At 35.6% G+C, this 17,236-nt stretch overlaps 1 protein-coding gene across 5 annotated transcripts in view; it reads left to right on the forward strand.

Annotated features, from left to right (window-relative positions):
• Positions 1-17,236, forward strand: part of VPS13A (vacuolar protein sorting 13 homolog A) — a 229,371-nt gene that overhangs the window by 173,293 nt on the left and 38,842 nt on the right. For all 5 annotated transcript variants that reach the window (XM_032866682.1, XM_032866681.1, XM_032866680.1 and 2 more), the window contains exons 51-59: positions 3,911-4,039; positions 4,461-4,594; positions 6,881-7,010; positions 11,322-11,554; positions 13,566-13,719; positions 14,179-14,325; positions 14,531-14,612; positions 15,489-15,558; positions 16,371-16,476. In XM_032866682.1, the coding sequence (XP_032722573.1) occupies positions 3,911-4,039; positions 4,461-4,594; positions 6,881-7,010; positions 11,322-11,554; positions 13,566-13,719; positions 14,179-14,325; positions 14,531-14,612; positions 15,489-15,558; positions 16,371-16,476 (1,185 nt within the window). The remainder of the gene's footprint in view (positions 1-3,910; positions 4,040-4,460; positions 4,595-6,880; positions 7,011-11,321; positions 11,555-13,565; positions 13,720-14,178; positions 14,326-14,530; positions 14,613-15,488; positions 15,559-16,370; positions 16,477-17,236) is intronic.

Genomic DNA, 17,236 nt, shown 5'->3' on the forward strand with positions numbered 1-17,236 from the left:
TTCCTTGAAGTTAGACACCTGAAACACTATGTAAGTTTTTAATTGCACCTCCCCTCCTCACTTTATTTGTACCGGGCTCTAGATTTAATTGTTAAAAACTAAACCTTGTCATTTAGGAGTGCATTGCTTGATGAGGAAAGTAGATATTTAACAACTAGTAACCAAGCAGTGTAAATACAGAAGTAGAAGACTGGATAAGGTATAAAGTCAGTAAAGAGTAGAAAACTATTTACTCTTTCTGCAAAGTTATTAGGAATGCCTTTGTGGAATAAGTTAAGCCAGTTATTTTAAAAAGATGGTAGTAACTTAGGAATTAAATTTTGATTCTGCACCATCTTTAGCTATTCAGCCTCTGGATGAGAATTTTCTGAAGGACTGCCTGAGGTTGATGGAATATTTCATTTTTGAGGAAATTTTATTCTAAGAATATAAGAGAAGTGCTTGCTGTTTTTTTTTTTTTTTTCAGTGTTCCTTCTTGCTTTTAAACCATCCTGCTGGGATTGTTATTCTTGACATTCTTCAAGTTTTTCCTTCAGAGCTCGTTTTGGAGGCAAATGCCATCAGTTTGTGTTTATCTGTAAAAGTTTTTGTCATCTTTCTTTTATGATAATTTCTCTTTCTCTTCTATTTTTTCTCAACATGTGTAGATTTTACTCCACTGTTTTCTGGTTTCTACTTCAGTTGAAAATTCTCCTGTGATTCTGTCATTCCTTTAGAGGTCATTTTTCTTCCTAATTGCCTTCATGATTTTTGTCTTTGATGTTCCGTAGTTATACTACTGTTCATCCACATGGGGATTCTTTCTACATATCCTGCTCGAGATGCTGTACTCTGAGATTTGTGGATCAATCTATTTCATAATTGCTATATAATTTGCAATTATTATCTCTTTAAATATTGTCTTTGCTTCGTCCTTCCATTTGCTTCTTCTTGGTCTTTAATCAGACATATTCTAGACCTCCGTATTCTATCTTCCATGTCTCAACTTTTTTTTTTTTTTTTGTACTATTTTCTAGCGATATAACTCTCTTTGCTGCATTCTGGATAAATTCTACATGTATATCTTTAATAAATTTTCACTTTTACTCTGTCTAAATTGCTATTTAAGCCTTTAGTTGAGTTATTTGAATAATTGTATTTCTTAATTTCAGAAGTTCCACCTTTTTTTGAAGTCTGCCTGGTCATTCATTAGTGAATATTTGTGTATATTCCTTAGGTGCCTTGTGATACATTTACTAAGAGAACCACAAGTCCCTGTGCTTGTGTAGTTCATGTTTCATTGCGGGGGAGTGGTTGTGGAAACATTAATATAATCAATTAGCAAAATATATAGTATGTTTAAAGGTGAAAAGTCTAATCAGGGAAATCAAATAAGACAGGTAGGAAGTGTTGAAAATTCTGGCAAGCACAAGGTGGGCTATAATTTTATATAAGGTGGTCAAGGATAGAATTCACTGAGGTCCTATTTGAGCAGACTTGTAGGAAATGTGGGGAAGTAGCAGTTGCCAGGAGCTCATCTGAGTTGCCGTGTGTTGGAGTAGCTGATTAGGGCAACAACTCAAAATGGAAGTAACAGTCAAGCCTTTAGTCCCTTACTGCCGTAGTATAATCAAGAGGCTAAACTGGAGAAAGTGCCAACTCTCCCTGCCCCATTCCTCTTTCCCTATGGAAGAGCATTGATCAGGGTTCAGGTGGTTGAGCACAGACTTGGGGGTTGTGTCACTGTCAAGGGAGCCTTGAATAAGAGACTCTTCCAGTTTATGGACCTAAGGAATGAAAGATGACAAGGGGGAAGACCTAGGAGTAGAGAGTACTGAAGACAGGAGAGAAAAAGCATCTTCAAGGTTCTCCCTATCTTCTTTTAAAGAGGTCTTGCAGGGAGATTCCTCTAAGAGGTCTCTGCCATGGGCCATGATAGAGAGGTGTCTGAATGAAGGTATCTCAGGTAGGAATTCAGATATGTATAAAATGCATGGCTGGAAGCAAGGACTGGGTCCTTGGGACTGCTGTACGCTGAGTGAAGGGGGCAGCTTAGCCCTGTGAGGCCTGCCGGATAAGGCCTTTGTAATTGCCTATGATGTAATGTGATAAGTTTTTAGCTGGGAGCTGCAATCCCCAGCCATGTGGCTCTCTGGGGAAAGAGAATTAGAGCCAGAAGAATCAGCCAGGGTAGATGCCCTGAAGTGGAAGAACCTTTGGCATGTTTGTGGGATAGCAAAAGAGGTCAGTATTACTGGAGAAGGGAAAGTAGTAGAGAGCAAGGCATGACAAGAGATGCAGTATGTCATGCAGAACTTGGGAGCCATTACAAAGATTGTAGATGTAGAACTCTCTGGGTCTAGTTGCTAAGATTACCAACTCCAGCTTTGTTTTGCTTAGGTATTTTCTTGGCACGTCTTCTCCCTTACCTAGAGCAGCTCTGTGTCTTGATTCTGTGTCTGTTGCAGATAACATTCTTGGGCCTTAGCTTTTCAAAAACCTGACTTACAGCGTCTGTTTTTGAACAGTTCATGTTTACATTAGAAGCAATTACAACTGCATAACAACTTATTTTTTATTTTACTTTCTCTGTTTCTTTTTGTTTTCATTTTTGTATTAAGATAAATTTTCTTGTGCTAGTTTAAAATTATTACATTTCAGTTTTGGCTTATAGTGGTTAACGTTGAGATGTGTCCTCGTGATTATTGCCTGTGTTGATAGGTTAGACTTGCTTAGATCTCTGTTTTCCTATTACTAAAGACATGTACATTAGCACTTTCTCTAGTGGCAAGATTTTGAGCACATAATTCTTTAAAACGATACAGTGTAAATTACGGAACCTAGCATACATTTTTAAACCAAGGCTGCCAGGGAGTGGCAGGCTTGGGAATATCAAGAAACCATATCATTTTTAGTCTTCTCAGGTCCTCATGGGAAGTCTGGTGCTTCAGTTAGTATTGCTGCTCTGTTGACCTTCCCATGTAAGTTCCTGCTTGGTTGCAAGAAGCCCTGAGTGGGGGCATTCTAAGCCTCTTAGAGCCTTAACTGTGTCTCATGTCTAGTTCCATTAGTTACCTCTTAAGGTTGAATAAGGCGGGCTTCAACAAGCTAAGGCGCTTGCCTTTAATGTCAGGTTTCTCCTATTGCTGCAGGCCATGTCATTGTGATGGGTGTCACATGAACAGTTTCACTGAAGTCCGTGAAGTCATCGGTCTGGTTGGGACCTATCACAGTAAGACAGGGTATGCAGAATAGTTCACAGGCCACACTGCTTCTCCTTTCCTCTTCTCTTAGCTCTTCTCTTTGTTTCCACTCCTGTTGTCTGGACTTCTCTCTCTCAGTGGGTCGACCGTCTCTCCTTGTACTAGTTTGGATTCCAGATCACTGATGTCCGTGTTGTTCCTTAAGGTTTTGAGCCTGTTTCCTACTCGGAACTTTAGATACTTCTCTCACTTTTTTACCTTTATTAGACTTCAAGGACTCTGGATTTGTGCATGACCCGATTCAACATTTGCGTGTACTTTGGCTCTTGTTTAATTACCAAGTGATACCCACAACCAGATTATGATTATTAGGAACTGTATGTACCCTTGTTTTAAACTGATCACTTGCTTCTCAGCTCAGCTTTTCCATGCTGATTTGTCAGCCCTCCTCTAGATCTCTGGACCACATTGACATCTCTTCGCCAGCACTCCGCTTACCATGGCTCCTCAACTTCGCACCCAGCACTGCCTATGCTCATCGTGCCCACAGGTGGTGACCCAGCTCTAAGTTGGCAGCTCATAGCTGTTTAGCCAAGCAACCCACTAACTAGAGCAGTGTTAAAAAACGTTTATTTTAAGTCTATCCTGATGGGTTTATTAAAATGATAATATTTTGATGATAAAAAAATTGTTTTTTTGTAAATAAGTGTATGTAATTTGTGTTTTAGTGTATCCCCTTTTGGCCAGAGGATGCTTCTAATGCACTTCTTATTCAAGTTGAAAGAAATCAAGGCCCTCCCAAAAAGATACATTTTAACAAGCAAGCAAATTGTATTTTATTGCGTCTGGATAATGAGGTGGGTGATTTTTATGTGTGTGTGTGTGTGTGTGTGTGTGTGTGTGTGTGTTTAGAGAAGCTATTATATACTTGTAATTTTGTCTGTACTTTGATTGTTTTCCCTTTTACCAAAAAGGAACAAACATTTCTTTTAGTAAAGGGAAAAATTACTAAAAAGGAACAGAGACATAAAACAATTTAATTGTTAAACAGAATGTTAGAGTGCCTAGAATACTAGAACATCTGGAATTTGACCCATCTGTATACAGTAATTAAGATTCACGGTTTCCCAGATATGCAGTAGAAAATCCTGACTTGCTTTCTTAATCATTAAAAAATGTACCAAGTTATGAATAGTCTTATTAAATGTTATTAAGTAATATTCTTTGGAAAATTATCATGTAAGAGAATAATTTTTCTTTTTTCTCTTTTTTTCATAGCTTGGAGGTATTATAGCAGAAGTTAATTTGGCTGAGCATTCTACGGTTATTACATTTTCAGATTATCATGATGGAGCAGCTCCCTTCCTATTAATAAATCACACTAAGAGTGACATTGTTCAGTACAATCAAAGGTAAGAAGATGATCACAAATACGGTATCCCCCTGATTTTAGTAGAGTTTAGGTGATGGGACATTGACTCTGTGATTATTTCTTTTTTTAAGATTGTTATTTATTTATTTATTTGAGGGAGAGAGGCAGAGGGAGGAGCAGACTCCTGTGGGGCTCCATTCCAAGACCCTGGGATCATGACCTGAACCAAAGACAGATGCTTAACCTGCTGACCCACCAGGTGCCTCTTTATGATGATTTCTTAAGAATATAACACTGGTGGGGTGCCTGGGTGGTTCAGTCAGTTAAGTATCTGTCTTTGACTCAGGTCATGATCTCAGGATCCTGGGATCCAGCCCCATGTCTGGTTCTGTACTCAGCAGGGAGCATCCCTCTCCCTCTGCTCCTGCCCACCCCACTCAATCCCCCCACCCCTGCCTGTGATCGCCCATGTGCATATGCGAGTGAGTGCGCTCTCTCTCTCAATAAAACCTTTTAAAAAAGTGTGTGTGTGTGTGTGTATATATGTACATATATACATATATGTACATATACACATATATGTACATATACATATATGTACATATATGTATATATGTAACACTGATAATGACATTAAAGCCATGTAAAACAATGCCTTATTTTTTAAAAAAGGTATACTGAAGTATTTAGGGGTAAAACTGACATTAATATTTGTAGTTTACTTTTTAAAAATTGTGATGTAGTTGACATAACCTTATATTAGTTTCAGGAATACAACATGATGATAGGATATTTATATATATTGCACACTGATCACCACAGCTAAGTCTAATTAACATCCATCACCACACATAGTTACAAAATTTTTTTTAAAGATTTGTATTTATTTATTTGAGAGAGACAGTGAGAGAGGGAACACAAGCAGGGGGAGTAGGAGAGGGAGAAGCAGGCCTCCCGCTGAGCAGGGAGCTCAATGTGGGCTTGATCCCAGGACCCTGGGATCATGACCTGAGCCCAAGGCAGATGCCCAACGACTGGGGCACCCAGACACCCCACAACATTTTATTTTCTTGTGATGAGAATGAAAATTTACTATTCTTAACTTTCAGATGTACAATACAGTATTATTAACTATAGCCACCATGCTGTACATTATATCCCCATGATTTGTTTATTTTATAACTGGAAGTTTGTACCCTTTGACCCCTTCACCGACTTCACACCCTACCCGCCACCTCCCACCTCTAACACCACTTTTTTTTTTTTTAATTCTATGTGTTAGGATTTTTTCATGTTTTCCTTTTTTGTTTTTGGCTTTTTAGATCCCTCTTATAAATACATAGGGATCATACAGTGTTTGTCTTTTTCTGTCTGACTTATTTCACTTAGCCCAGAATCAACTACTGCTTCAACTCAGAAAAGTTATATTCTGTTATTTCCTTGGTTTGTATCTTCTCCAATTTTTTGGTTTTTTTGGGGAATTATTTTGTGAGTTGATTGAATTTGTTAGATTTACATACCATGTCTTAAGATTTTTTAAAAAGTAATTTAGCTATTTTGTTTTTGCTAGAATAAGACCATACTTAGGAGAGAGTTCCCAATTAAACTTTGTCAGATTTAGTATAGATAAAAGTTGGAATTATTTTCTCCCACAATTCATTTTTACTAAAACAAAAGCTCACAAAGCAGTTTCAAAAATGGGGATGCCTGGGTGGCTCAGTTGGTGAAGCACCTACTCAGGTCAAGATCCCGGGGTTCTGGAACCAAGCCCAGTTTTGGGCTCCTAACTCAGCAGAGAGCCTGCTTCGCCCTCTGCCTGCCGCTCCCACTGTGTGTGCTCTCTCTCTCAAATAAATAAATCTGTTAAAAAAAAAAAAAAAGTTTCAAAACATGAAACTCTTCATTTTCTAAGTGGGACAAACATTCCCTTGAAATATTCTCATTTCGGGGCACCTGGGTGGCTCAGTGGGTTAATCCTCTGCCTTCGGCTCAGGTCATGGTCTCAGGGTCCTGGGATCGAGCCCCGCATCTGGCACTCTGCTTGGCGGGGGGCCTGCTTCCCTCTCTTTCTCTGCCTGCTTCTCTGCCTACTTGTGATCTCTGTCTGTCAAATAAATAAAATCTTTAAAAAAAAAAAAAAAAGAAATATTCTCATTTCTTTAGAAAACCTCTTTTTCATTGTATAAGGAAAAAATTTTCAATCTAGTCTTAAGCAGAACCATCACAAATCTCAATGAGTGGACTCAGAATCAAGTGTTATTTTAGGTTCTTTATATATTCATATGTTTGCACTTAATTTAATGCATATTTTTACTATTTATGATAGTTCCCTCAGTGAAATAGAAGATTCCCTCCCTCCCGGAAAAGCAGTATTTTATACTTGGGCTGATCCAGTGGGCTCTAGAAAGCTGAAGTGGAGATGTGGAAAAAGCCATGGTGAAGTAACACAAAAGGATGTACGTATTGGGTTGAGTATTATTGTGTTCTGAGCATCCTTTTTTTTTTTTTTTTTTTTTTCCCAAAGTATTTTCTTCCAGCTTTGCTAGTTATAAGGCCTGTTTTATGTCTGTACTTTTAAACAACTGCCAAAGTTTTTTGTTGTTGTTGTTGTTTGTTCTTTTTAAGTTTCAGGAGTAGAATTGAGTGAGTCATCACTTCCATGTGATACCCAGTGTTCATCACTACCACTGCCCTCCTTAATCCTCATCACCCATCTCACCATCCCCCGCCGGCAAATCTGTTTGTTCTCCATAGTTAAGAGTCTGTTTTATGTTTGTCTCTTTTCTTTCCCCCTTATCTCCATTTGTTTTGTTTCTGAAATTCCACATGAGTGAAATCACATGGTATTTGTCGTTCTCTGACTTATTTTGCTAAACTAATATTCTCTAAGCAGCAGAAAGAGAAATCAAGGCATCGATCCCGCTTATAATTGCATCAAAAATCATAAGATACTAGGACTAAACCTAACCAAAGAGGTTAAAGAGCTGTTGGAGACAGCTCTTTAGTGAGTGTGTGAAGTGTCAGTGAAGATGACACAAAGAAATAGAAAAACATTCCATGCTCATGGATTAGAACCAAATATTGTTAAACAAAACAAAAAAAACTGCCAACGATTTTAAAAGCAGTGTTCAAACTTTAACCAAAAACATTTAAAACCAGAAGGGGCCCTGTCATGGCTACATCCTTATCTGTGGCTGTTACATTATAAAAGGTACACTAGACTTAGGGGGGTGCTTTCAGCATTTGTCTCATAAACAGATATAGTCCTGCACTGACAGTCATTTTAGGTCAGTGTGGCTTCTGTGAGGATCATTTAGGGACCCACTAAGGAATTTATTTTTGAGTGGTTTATTATAATGATAAAGATGTATATAAACATTTTCCAGTAACATTTTGAATGACTTTTTGAGAAATTTTTATTCAAGTGTTATTAGTTGGGATGCCTGGTGGTTCAGTCAGTTAAGTGTCTGCCTTCCACTCTGGACATAATCTCAGGGTCCTGGGATTGAGTCCCTCATCGGGCTCCTTGCCCAGCAGAGAACCTGATTCTCCCTCTAACTGCCGCTCCCTCCCCCTGCTTGTTCTCTCTCTCTCTCTCTCTGACAAATAAATAAATGAAATCTTAAAAAAATATAAGGCTTTCAAAATTCATCTTAATTTGACCCCTATTATAATTTTATTTTTACCACTCATTATTAATTTCTTCTTATCAATAGGCCAGTTTTATCTCATTCCCATTTTAAAGGGAACACTGAATATTAAGTCACTAGGTGTGTCTTTATTGAAGTTTTGGTTTTGTTTAATTATCAAATTAAGGTGGTTGACTTCTAGTTTGTAAAAGTACATGTGTCTATGAATAAAAGAATGAATACTGAAATTTTATCAGTTGTTAGGCTTTTAATTTTTTTTCCTCTCTGGAGATGATTATGTGATTTTCAGACTTCACCTTATTTGAAAGGGTGATTTGTATGGCTTGTTTTAAGTATCAGACTAGCCTTGTGTTTCTGGAATTGGCTTGCTGATGTTTACAGACTTTTATCGGTATTTATGAGAAAGTAATGCCCATACTAGATTTTGCTATTTAAGATTATGCGGACATCTGAAACATGTTTAGAAATGCAGTTTTCGTATTTTCTTGAAGAATGTATGTAAGATTCATATGCTTTCTTCCTTGAATGTTTACCAGAATTCACCAGTGAAGCCAGGCCATCTTAGCCTGTAGTTGTTTTTGTAGGGAGGTTTTAAATTATGAACTACTTCTTTGTTATTATGTAGGATAATTCAGTTTCCTATTTCTGCTCATCATTTTAGGAAAAGGTTTTCCAAGAATGTGTCTATTTCATCAGATTTTCCTAATAAATTGATAAAAATATTTTTATCATAACCATCTGTTTAATTTTAATTTATAGTGATTCTCTTTTTCATTATTGGTGTAGATTATTTGTATTTTCATTCCTTTTTCCTTGATAAGTTTTACTTAGGATTTACCAGTTTAATTCTTACTTTCTATCAGAAAACCATTGTTTTGCTCTTTTGATGATCTCTTTTATACATTTGTGTTCATTTTCACCTGCTTCTACTCTAATCTATATTATATTCTTTCATCTTTATTTTCTCAAAATTCTTGAGATAGGAGTGCCTGGGTGGCTCAGTGAGCTAAGCATCTTGCCTTTGGCTCAGGTCATGATCCTGGGGTCCTGGAATCAAGCCCCACATCGGGCTCTCTGCTCAATCAGGAGCTTGCTTCTCCCTCTGTCTGCTTCCCTTGCTTGTGCATGCTCGCTCTCTCTTTCAAATAAAAAAAATAAAATGTTTTTAAAAATCTCTGAAAATATTACTGTCACATAAGCAAAACAATAAGCAAAGTAGTCACATAAGCAAAGTAGTAACGATTCTGAGCTATGGTGTGATTTGTTTAAAGTAATGATTCAAGATGAAAAAAAAATTAATTCTTGGGATAGATACTGTGTTAGTCTACTTGGGCTGCCATGACCAAATACCTTAGACTGGGTGGCTTAAGCAACACAAATTTATTTCTCAGAGTTTGAGAGATGGAAAAGCAAATCAAAGTGCCAGCACGGTCAGGTTCTGGTGAACCTGGTGAGGACTCTTCTTGACTTGCAGTTGAGCACCCTCTCCCTATGTCCTTAGCAGGATACTCCTCCTGTTGGATCAGAGCCCCAACTCCTCCAAGGCCTTGTGTCCAAAAGAGTCACATTGGCGAATGGGACTTCAACATATGACTTTGGGAGAGTGAGAGGATACAATTGAATTAATAGCAGATACTGAGATCTGATTTTCAGATTCATTATAAGGTGAATGTGTATGGTATGACATGCCCCCCCCACCATCTCAGACCTCCAGTTGATGCTTGAAACCACCAATAGAGTACTAAGCCCTATATAAACTGTGTTTTTCTCCTATGCATACATACCTATGATAAAGTTTAATTTACAAATTAGGCACAGTGAGAGATAAAAACAAAAACTTAATAGTAAAATGGAACAATTATTTACTGTAATAAAATCCTATGAGTGTAGTCTCTCAAAATATTTTATACTCACCCTTCTAGTGATGATGTGAGATGATAAAATACATACATGGTGAGATGAAGTGAGATGAAAGATGTAGGCATTGGGATGTAGTATTAGACTACTGTTGACCTTCTGACCATATGTCAGAAGGAGGATCATCTGCTTCTGGAACGTGGTTGACCACAGGTAGCTGAAACTGGAATGCAGAACCTAGGAGAAGGGGAACTACTGTATATTAAAATTTCCTGTTGATCAGAATATTCACTAGAACATTGACCAAAAATTCATGACTGACTGTTAATTATTAGCATTTGCTATTATCTTCTCATTGAAATTGAATACCCTGATATTAATACAATGCTTATAAATAAGGGCTTCCTGCCAAATTAACCATGTGGTAAATACCTGTGCTTTATAGAGCATGCAACTGAAGTGTCAGATATTTTTTATCCTATTTAGTTCAGCTCTGTAAGGAAATTAAATTTTTGACTGAACAACTTTTTTTTTTTTTTTTTTTTCTATAAGTAGGCAGAGAGGCAGGCAGACAGAGAGAGGGAAGCAGGCTCCCTACCGAGCAGAGAGCCCGACACGGGGCTTGATCCCAGGACCCTGAGATCACGACCTGAGCTGAAGGCAGAGGCCTTAACCCTCTGAGCCACCTAGGCGCCCCATGAACAACTTTGAACATATAACACAGTGATTAGTCTTAGAATAAAGCAGAGAAAATAATACTTTGTGTTATTGATTAGCCTACAAAAGAAGACTAATTAAATTCTATTAAGATGTTGAAAAAACAGTAACAATTGACCTGTCTTCCTGATTAATTACTTCATAATAATAATGGCAGAAGCAAACATCAACTGATTTTTATTATGCAAATTTCTGACTGTTATGCAAATATTCATTCAGTTTGTCTAACCCTTTGAAAGTTACCATTACAATTCTCATTTTTCAGATGTGGAATCTAGATTTCCTCTTGGTTAAGATTCTAATTTTTGGGGTGCCTGGGTGGCTCAGTCGTTAAGCGTCTGACTTCGGCTCTGGTCATGATTCCAGGGTCCTAGGATCCAGCCCCCATTGAGCTCCCTGCTCAGCGGGAAGTCTGCTTCTCCCTCTCCCACTCCCTGTGCTTGTATTCCCTCTCTCATTGTCTTCTGTCAAACAAGTGAATAAGATCTTTAAAAAAAAAAAAAAAGACTCTAATTTTTAATTTTTTTGATGGTTTTGTTTTAGGATATGATGACACCTATAAATTCAGGGAAAAAGACGATTTATTTAGTTTCATTCTTTGAAGGCTTACAGCGCATTATTTTATTCACTGAAGATCCAAGGGTATTCAAAGCAACATATGAAAGTGAGAAAGCAGAGTTAGCAGAGCAAGAAATTGTGTTGGCCTTACAAGACGTTGGAATTTCTCTCGTCAACAACTACACAAAGCAGGAGGTAGCCTATATTGGCATTACAAGGTTAGATACATTAAATGATTAGTTCTTAATCATTAAGAATGGTGATAATAAAATTAAAATAATACAGTTTAAGTTTTGTGTTTTGACTATTATACTAAGGTAATGCTGATTTAAAAATGCCCTTGAGATTATTTTTTGCCTGTTGAGATAAAGATATCTCAAAATCAGATTTATAAATCGTGTCTTATGTTTATTCAGCTTATCAAAAGTATTCTTAACATGTCATAAGGAAATATTTAATTTTCTCTTACTACCTATCAGAGTGTAGGATACAGTATGGATGCTCCATAAATAGTTGTTGGGCGAATAAAGCCAATCATTATTTAATTTGAGCTTGACACTTAATTTTAAGATACAGTAAGGTAATATGGAATATATCATTTCCCTCTAAGTCATCACCAGTAAAACTTTTCTATATGCCTTTAATATTCCTATTCATAAATACTTAAGGTAAAATTAATTTGTATACATTAATGCCTAATTTTGAGGGCATTTCTAGATTCCAGTCTGTATAATAAAGGATAATATTATCCAGGATAATAGTTTTAATCCTTGAGTTTAAGCTGTCAAATATATATGTTAAAAGGTATATGATACAGGTTTGAATTTGTTTATCTGTATAAATTCATCTACAAACGCCTTTGACTTTTCATTGAATGAAATCCATGCCATTTAAAAAGGAATATTATAAACTATTTTCTTACAAATTTTTATTCTCAAGAAATGTGTTTATTATTTGCTAATTGCTATGCTAAATGATGTGAGTGCAATGAGGAATAATATACTGTTCCTGCCTGTTTATTAAGTGAATATAAATTTTAGAGGGAATTAATAAATAGAATACTTAAATAACTTATGTATATAAAGAGAGCAGTTTTAGAATGTGGTTGGATATTTTTATTCTGTATTTAAGTCTCTCAGCAATTTTTCAGTAAATGAGATTTGTTCCATCCCCTTTTAGACTATACTTCACACCTTGTCTCATTTTAACCCTCCCATTTTCTCTCATACCTCACTGCCTTGTATCCCATTTCAGTCAGAAAATGGAAGCAGTCTGACGGGAATTTCCAGACACCCACTCCCCCAAATCACAACTTTCTACCCATGAGCATTTTACCTACACACTGTGCTAACATCTTCTCCACTGTTATCATAGATACATGTGCTCCTATTTAAAAATATTTTTTAGCTTTGCATTTGATTCCATTTCCTTTTGCCTTCTTGAGACATTGATTTCACAGTTCTCTTCTTTATCTCTCCTACATCAATAATTTTTGGCTCTCTTTTGGGTTATGTCCATCGGTATTCTTTATCTCAACTTAAAAAATTCTCTTGAGCCTACCTACTGTCCACTTTTTAGCTTCTCTTTATAACCAAACTCCTCAAAAGTGTTAATAATTATGGATGAGTTTAATATACTCACTATATCCAATTATTATTTTACCCATTCTTCCTTTAACTACTCCCAACAGGATTTTGCTGTCAACACACCATGACATTGGTCTTGTCAGGATCACCAGAGACCAGTCCTCATGTTGCTTAAGTGTGTAACACACAGATCCCTTCTTGGTAGTTTTACTTTGTCTTGACTTTCAGGGTACTTGACCATCTTTGTTTTTCTTTCTATCCCAGAATTCTCCACTTCATGTGTTGGTTCCTTGTCTTCTCAGCTGCTTAATATTGGGTTTCCTGGGGCCCTCATACATGAGTCCTCTTCTCTGTTTCAAATAACACATATTTTTCTATTTACTATTTATGATCTGTCACTCAGCTAAAATAAAGCTGTAGGATGGCAAAGATGTTTACTGATAATATCCCTACAACCTAAAATAGTGTCTGAGTAAAAGTCTAAATATTGATTGAATCAGTTCATATTTTTAAATCTGCAGTGTGCTTCCATATTACTGGGGATGTTATAAATTTTACTGAAGGTTTTGCAATTCATGTAATAAACCAGGTAAAATGAAAATGTTTATAAATTAGCACTATGATTTTTGCTTTCATGTGAAAGTTCTGATGTGGTTTGGGAGACAAAGCCCAAGAAGAAGGCAAGATGGAAGCCAATGAGTGTAAAGCACACTGAGAAGTTAGAGAAAGAATTTAAGGAGTATACTGAATCTTCACCTGCAGAAGATAAGGTTATCGAATTGGACACTAACATTCCGGTAATATTTTTAAGTACTGATCCGAAGTTTTAGTTTTTACCTGTTAAAATTAGATGAATTACTAGTGACCTCTAAGGAAAGTCTGGTTTCCTTGCAAAGCAGTGAATTCTATCACATATAATAAGTTGTCTGTATTAACAACTCAGACTTGCTCTTAAGATGCTAATGATCTACTCCTTAGTTAACAAGAAACCAATATGTTGCTTTACTTATTTTACTTTTTAAATTATTTTTCCTTTTATCACTTTAATATTTTTAGTAAATTTATATAAAAAGTGATACAACTAAGCTCTAAGGATTAAATTGAACATTTTTTCTGAGTTGTATTGGAGAGATCCAATTTAGTCAACTGTTTAGCTTACTGTTTTAATTATCTTTAATGTTTTTGGTACAAAGTTCTAATTTTAATCAATTATGAAATGCAGAGAAATTCAGTGTTTTGTGGGGAATATTTTTCAGGTTCGCTTCACACCTAGTGGTACTAACATGAAAATTCTGCAGCCACATGTAATAGCTATAAGAAGAAATTATCTTCCAGCATTAAAAGTAGAATATAGCACATCTGCACATCAGTCATCATTTAGAATTCAAGTTTACAGAATACAGGTGAGTCTGAAAAGATAGTCAAATTGTGTTCATAAGGAACATAGCAATAAACCAAATATATTCATTCCCATAGTCTCTCTTACCTAGTATTTCAGTTTCATTGTTGAACTGGACTGCTTGATTCTTTCTACTTATTAAATCTTGTTATTCTGGTAGGGTTCTGTAATTAACATAGTAATATACTGACCTGTTTTTATTTTCTTAGATCCAAAACCAGATACATGGTGCTATATTTCCATTTGTGTTTTATCCAATTAAACCTCCCAAGTCCGTCACCATGGATTCAGGTGTGTTTGTATTTTTAGATTGCCATAAAAATGTATCAGCTGTATGGTTTACTTTACCATAAAAACACGAAATGAAGCCGTTCTCAAGTTTAGTTTCTGTGGGATCATTAGAAAATTAAACGAACAAGTATTCAACTAAGGTCAACTTAGTTGTAAGTCAACTAAGTAAATTACAGTAAGTCAACTAAGCAACGCATTGACTGAATTCTGAGGAGAAGATTAATTACAAATATTTATTTAAATTTTTAGAAATATTAGTGACTTGTAAATCCCCAATTTAAAAGCCACTAGGACCTTTGAATAAATTGTGAAGAAAATCAAATTCAGAGTGGTTTCTAACCATGGGAAATGCCCTGTATTCTCTAGCTGAATGTAATGACGCGTCTGTTCTATCCTCTGCTTCCCCTTCATATTCCTTCTTTCTTTGCTATACCTCTTCCCCTTTCTCTTTCCTCCCCCCTCCCTTTGCTTTCCACTCCCCACCTCCACACCACTGGCTCTGAACCTATCAAAGGAGGTATTGATAATCTGCTTGGAAGCTTTCGACCATTGTACATGCCCAAGCCCTTTTACCTGGAAGTCCAGGACAAGACCCTGAAAACTCTGCTTTCACAGTGTTTCCCTGGTGATTCTAATGCATACTTCTACTTTAAAAATCACTAACTTAAAGGATTAGTTATCTTTTAAGTAAATACAGATAATTAAAAAAAAAAACCTGGCGTCCGAAATTAAGACCTTTCAAATAGTAATTTTAATTGATACTCATGATTTAGTAAATAAGTTAGTTCTACATTGTGATGTGTATTAAATTGCAAGAAAATGCTTATCTTTTGCTTAAAGCATCATGGGATTAATCATACTTATTAACTTTTGTAGCTCCAAAGCCCTTCACAGATGTCAGTATTGTCATGAGATCTGCAGGGCATTCCCAGATATCACGTATTAAGTAAGTGTCAATATATTTCTGTGTGTTTATTTAATGTTTTTATTTAAATATGTGAATTAATTATACTCTTTAAAAAATCAATTTCAGGTGAGTCAAAGGTTTAAGTGCAAAATATTAAATTATGAAGATCATTAGAAAATCAATTTTATAATCTTAAAGAGTCAGAAGGCTCTGAATGAAATGTACTTACATTTTATTTTCTCACTTAAGTTTTCTGTAATTACTGCATATTGTTTTAGAAACAAGAAAATACTGCTTTAAAATGGTCACCATCCAATCTAAGAAATAAAATATTGACAGAAACATCCATTGATATATTACCCTCCTATTTCTTGTTTTCTTCACCTTATACCACAATAAACACTAATTTCATCCCTTACATCTTGAAATATAGTTTATTGTACGTATGTACGTAAACATTATGCTTCTTAGTTTTCCCTTTTTTTCCTAATTAAAAAAAATTGTTTTTTGGTTAAACTGAAAATGTACTATTAGGGCTGGATTTTTTCATTCAACTTTTTACTAAAATTTATTATTTTTGCTGTATGTACCTAGAGTTTACTATCACTATTATATAATATTCTGCCATATGACTGTATACCATAGTTTACTTACCAGTTTTCTCTTCATAGGCATTTTCACATTTTGAGTTTGTTGCTATTATGAACAGTGTTGCCATGACAATTTTATTTGTTCATCTATAAAATCCTGAATTTCAGCATTCTAATAATTATCTGATGCTTTTTTCTCATCTCATTTTTTAAATGCACTTTAATCGATGGTTTTTAAATGTTTTCTATTTTGTATTATAGGTATTTCAAGGTGTTGATCCAAGAAATGGACCTCAGGTTAGATCTTGGATTTGTCTATGCTTTAGCAGAACTTATGACAGAAGCCGAAGTGACTGAAAAAACTGAGGTGAGATTTAGAATGATAGTATTAACAGGAAGGATTGGGGAAGGAGGAGGACCAAAAAAATTAGAAATTTTTTAATGTATTAAAATGGTTTTGGTCCATTTTAAAAATAAAATTTTTAAATTTTTCTTACACTGCTATGGTGGGTAAATTGGTAGAAATCCCATTTTCAGATTATACATGAAAAAAGCAAGACAAGTTAAAATAGCCTTTTGAAGGTGAGTTAGCAAACAGGAAAGTTTTTAGGCCAGTAGTAGGGAGAAATACTCATATTCACATCACTGTTTTTTCCTATTTTATTTTCCGGGGTTACTTTGTTTTGATTAATAACTTAGAAATTTGGGTGTGACAAGAATATTCAGTGAGAGAAGGGATAAAAATAAAAGGTTAAGTGTCTTATTTGTGACTGATAGAAAGACCTTAAAGTCATAGTGATAGGGTAGATCAGATACAATCTTTTTCTGCTGTCTTCATAAAAAGAATTCTGAAGGTAATACAGATTACATGGATAAGGACTAGGGCAAATAATACTTTTTTTTTCTTTTAAATTTATTGAAATTCAGTTCACACATTATACATTTTAATCATCCATGGTGGACAAAGCCATGTTTTTTAATGTATTTACAGAATTGTACAAGGATCATTACTATCTCATTCCAGAACATTTTCACCAACTGAAGAAGGAAACCATGCCAGTCCCATCAATCACTGATGTACTTTGTCTATAGGATTTCTTGTTCTAGATATTTCATATAAATGGAAT

The sequence above is a fragment of the Lontra canadensis genome, unplaced genomic scaffold (assembly GCF_010015895.1).
Source record: "Lontra canadensis isolate GAN:19392208 unplaced genomic scaffold, GSC_riverotter_1.0 scaffold31, whole genome shotgun sequence".
NCBI classification, from domain to species: domain Eukaryota; kingdom Metazoa; phylum Chordata; class Mammalia; order Carnivora; family Mustelidae; genus Lontra; species Lontra canadensis.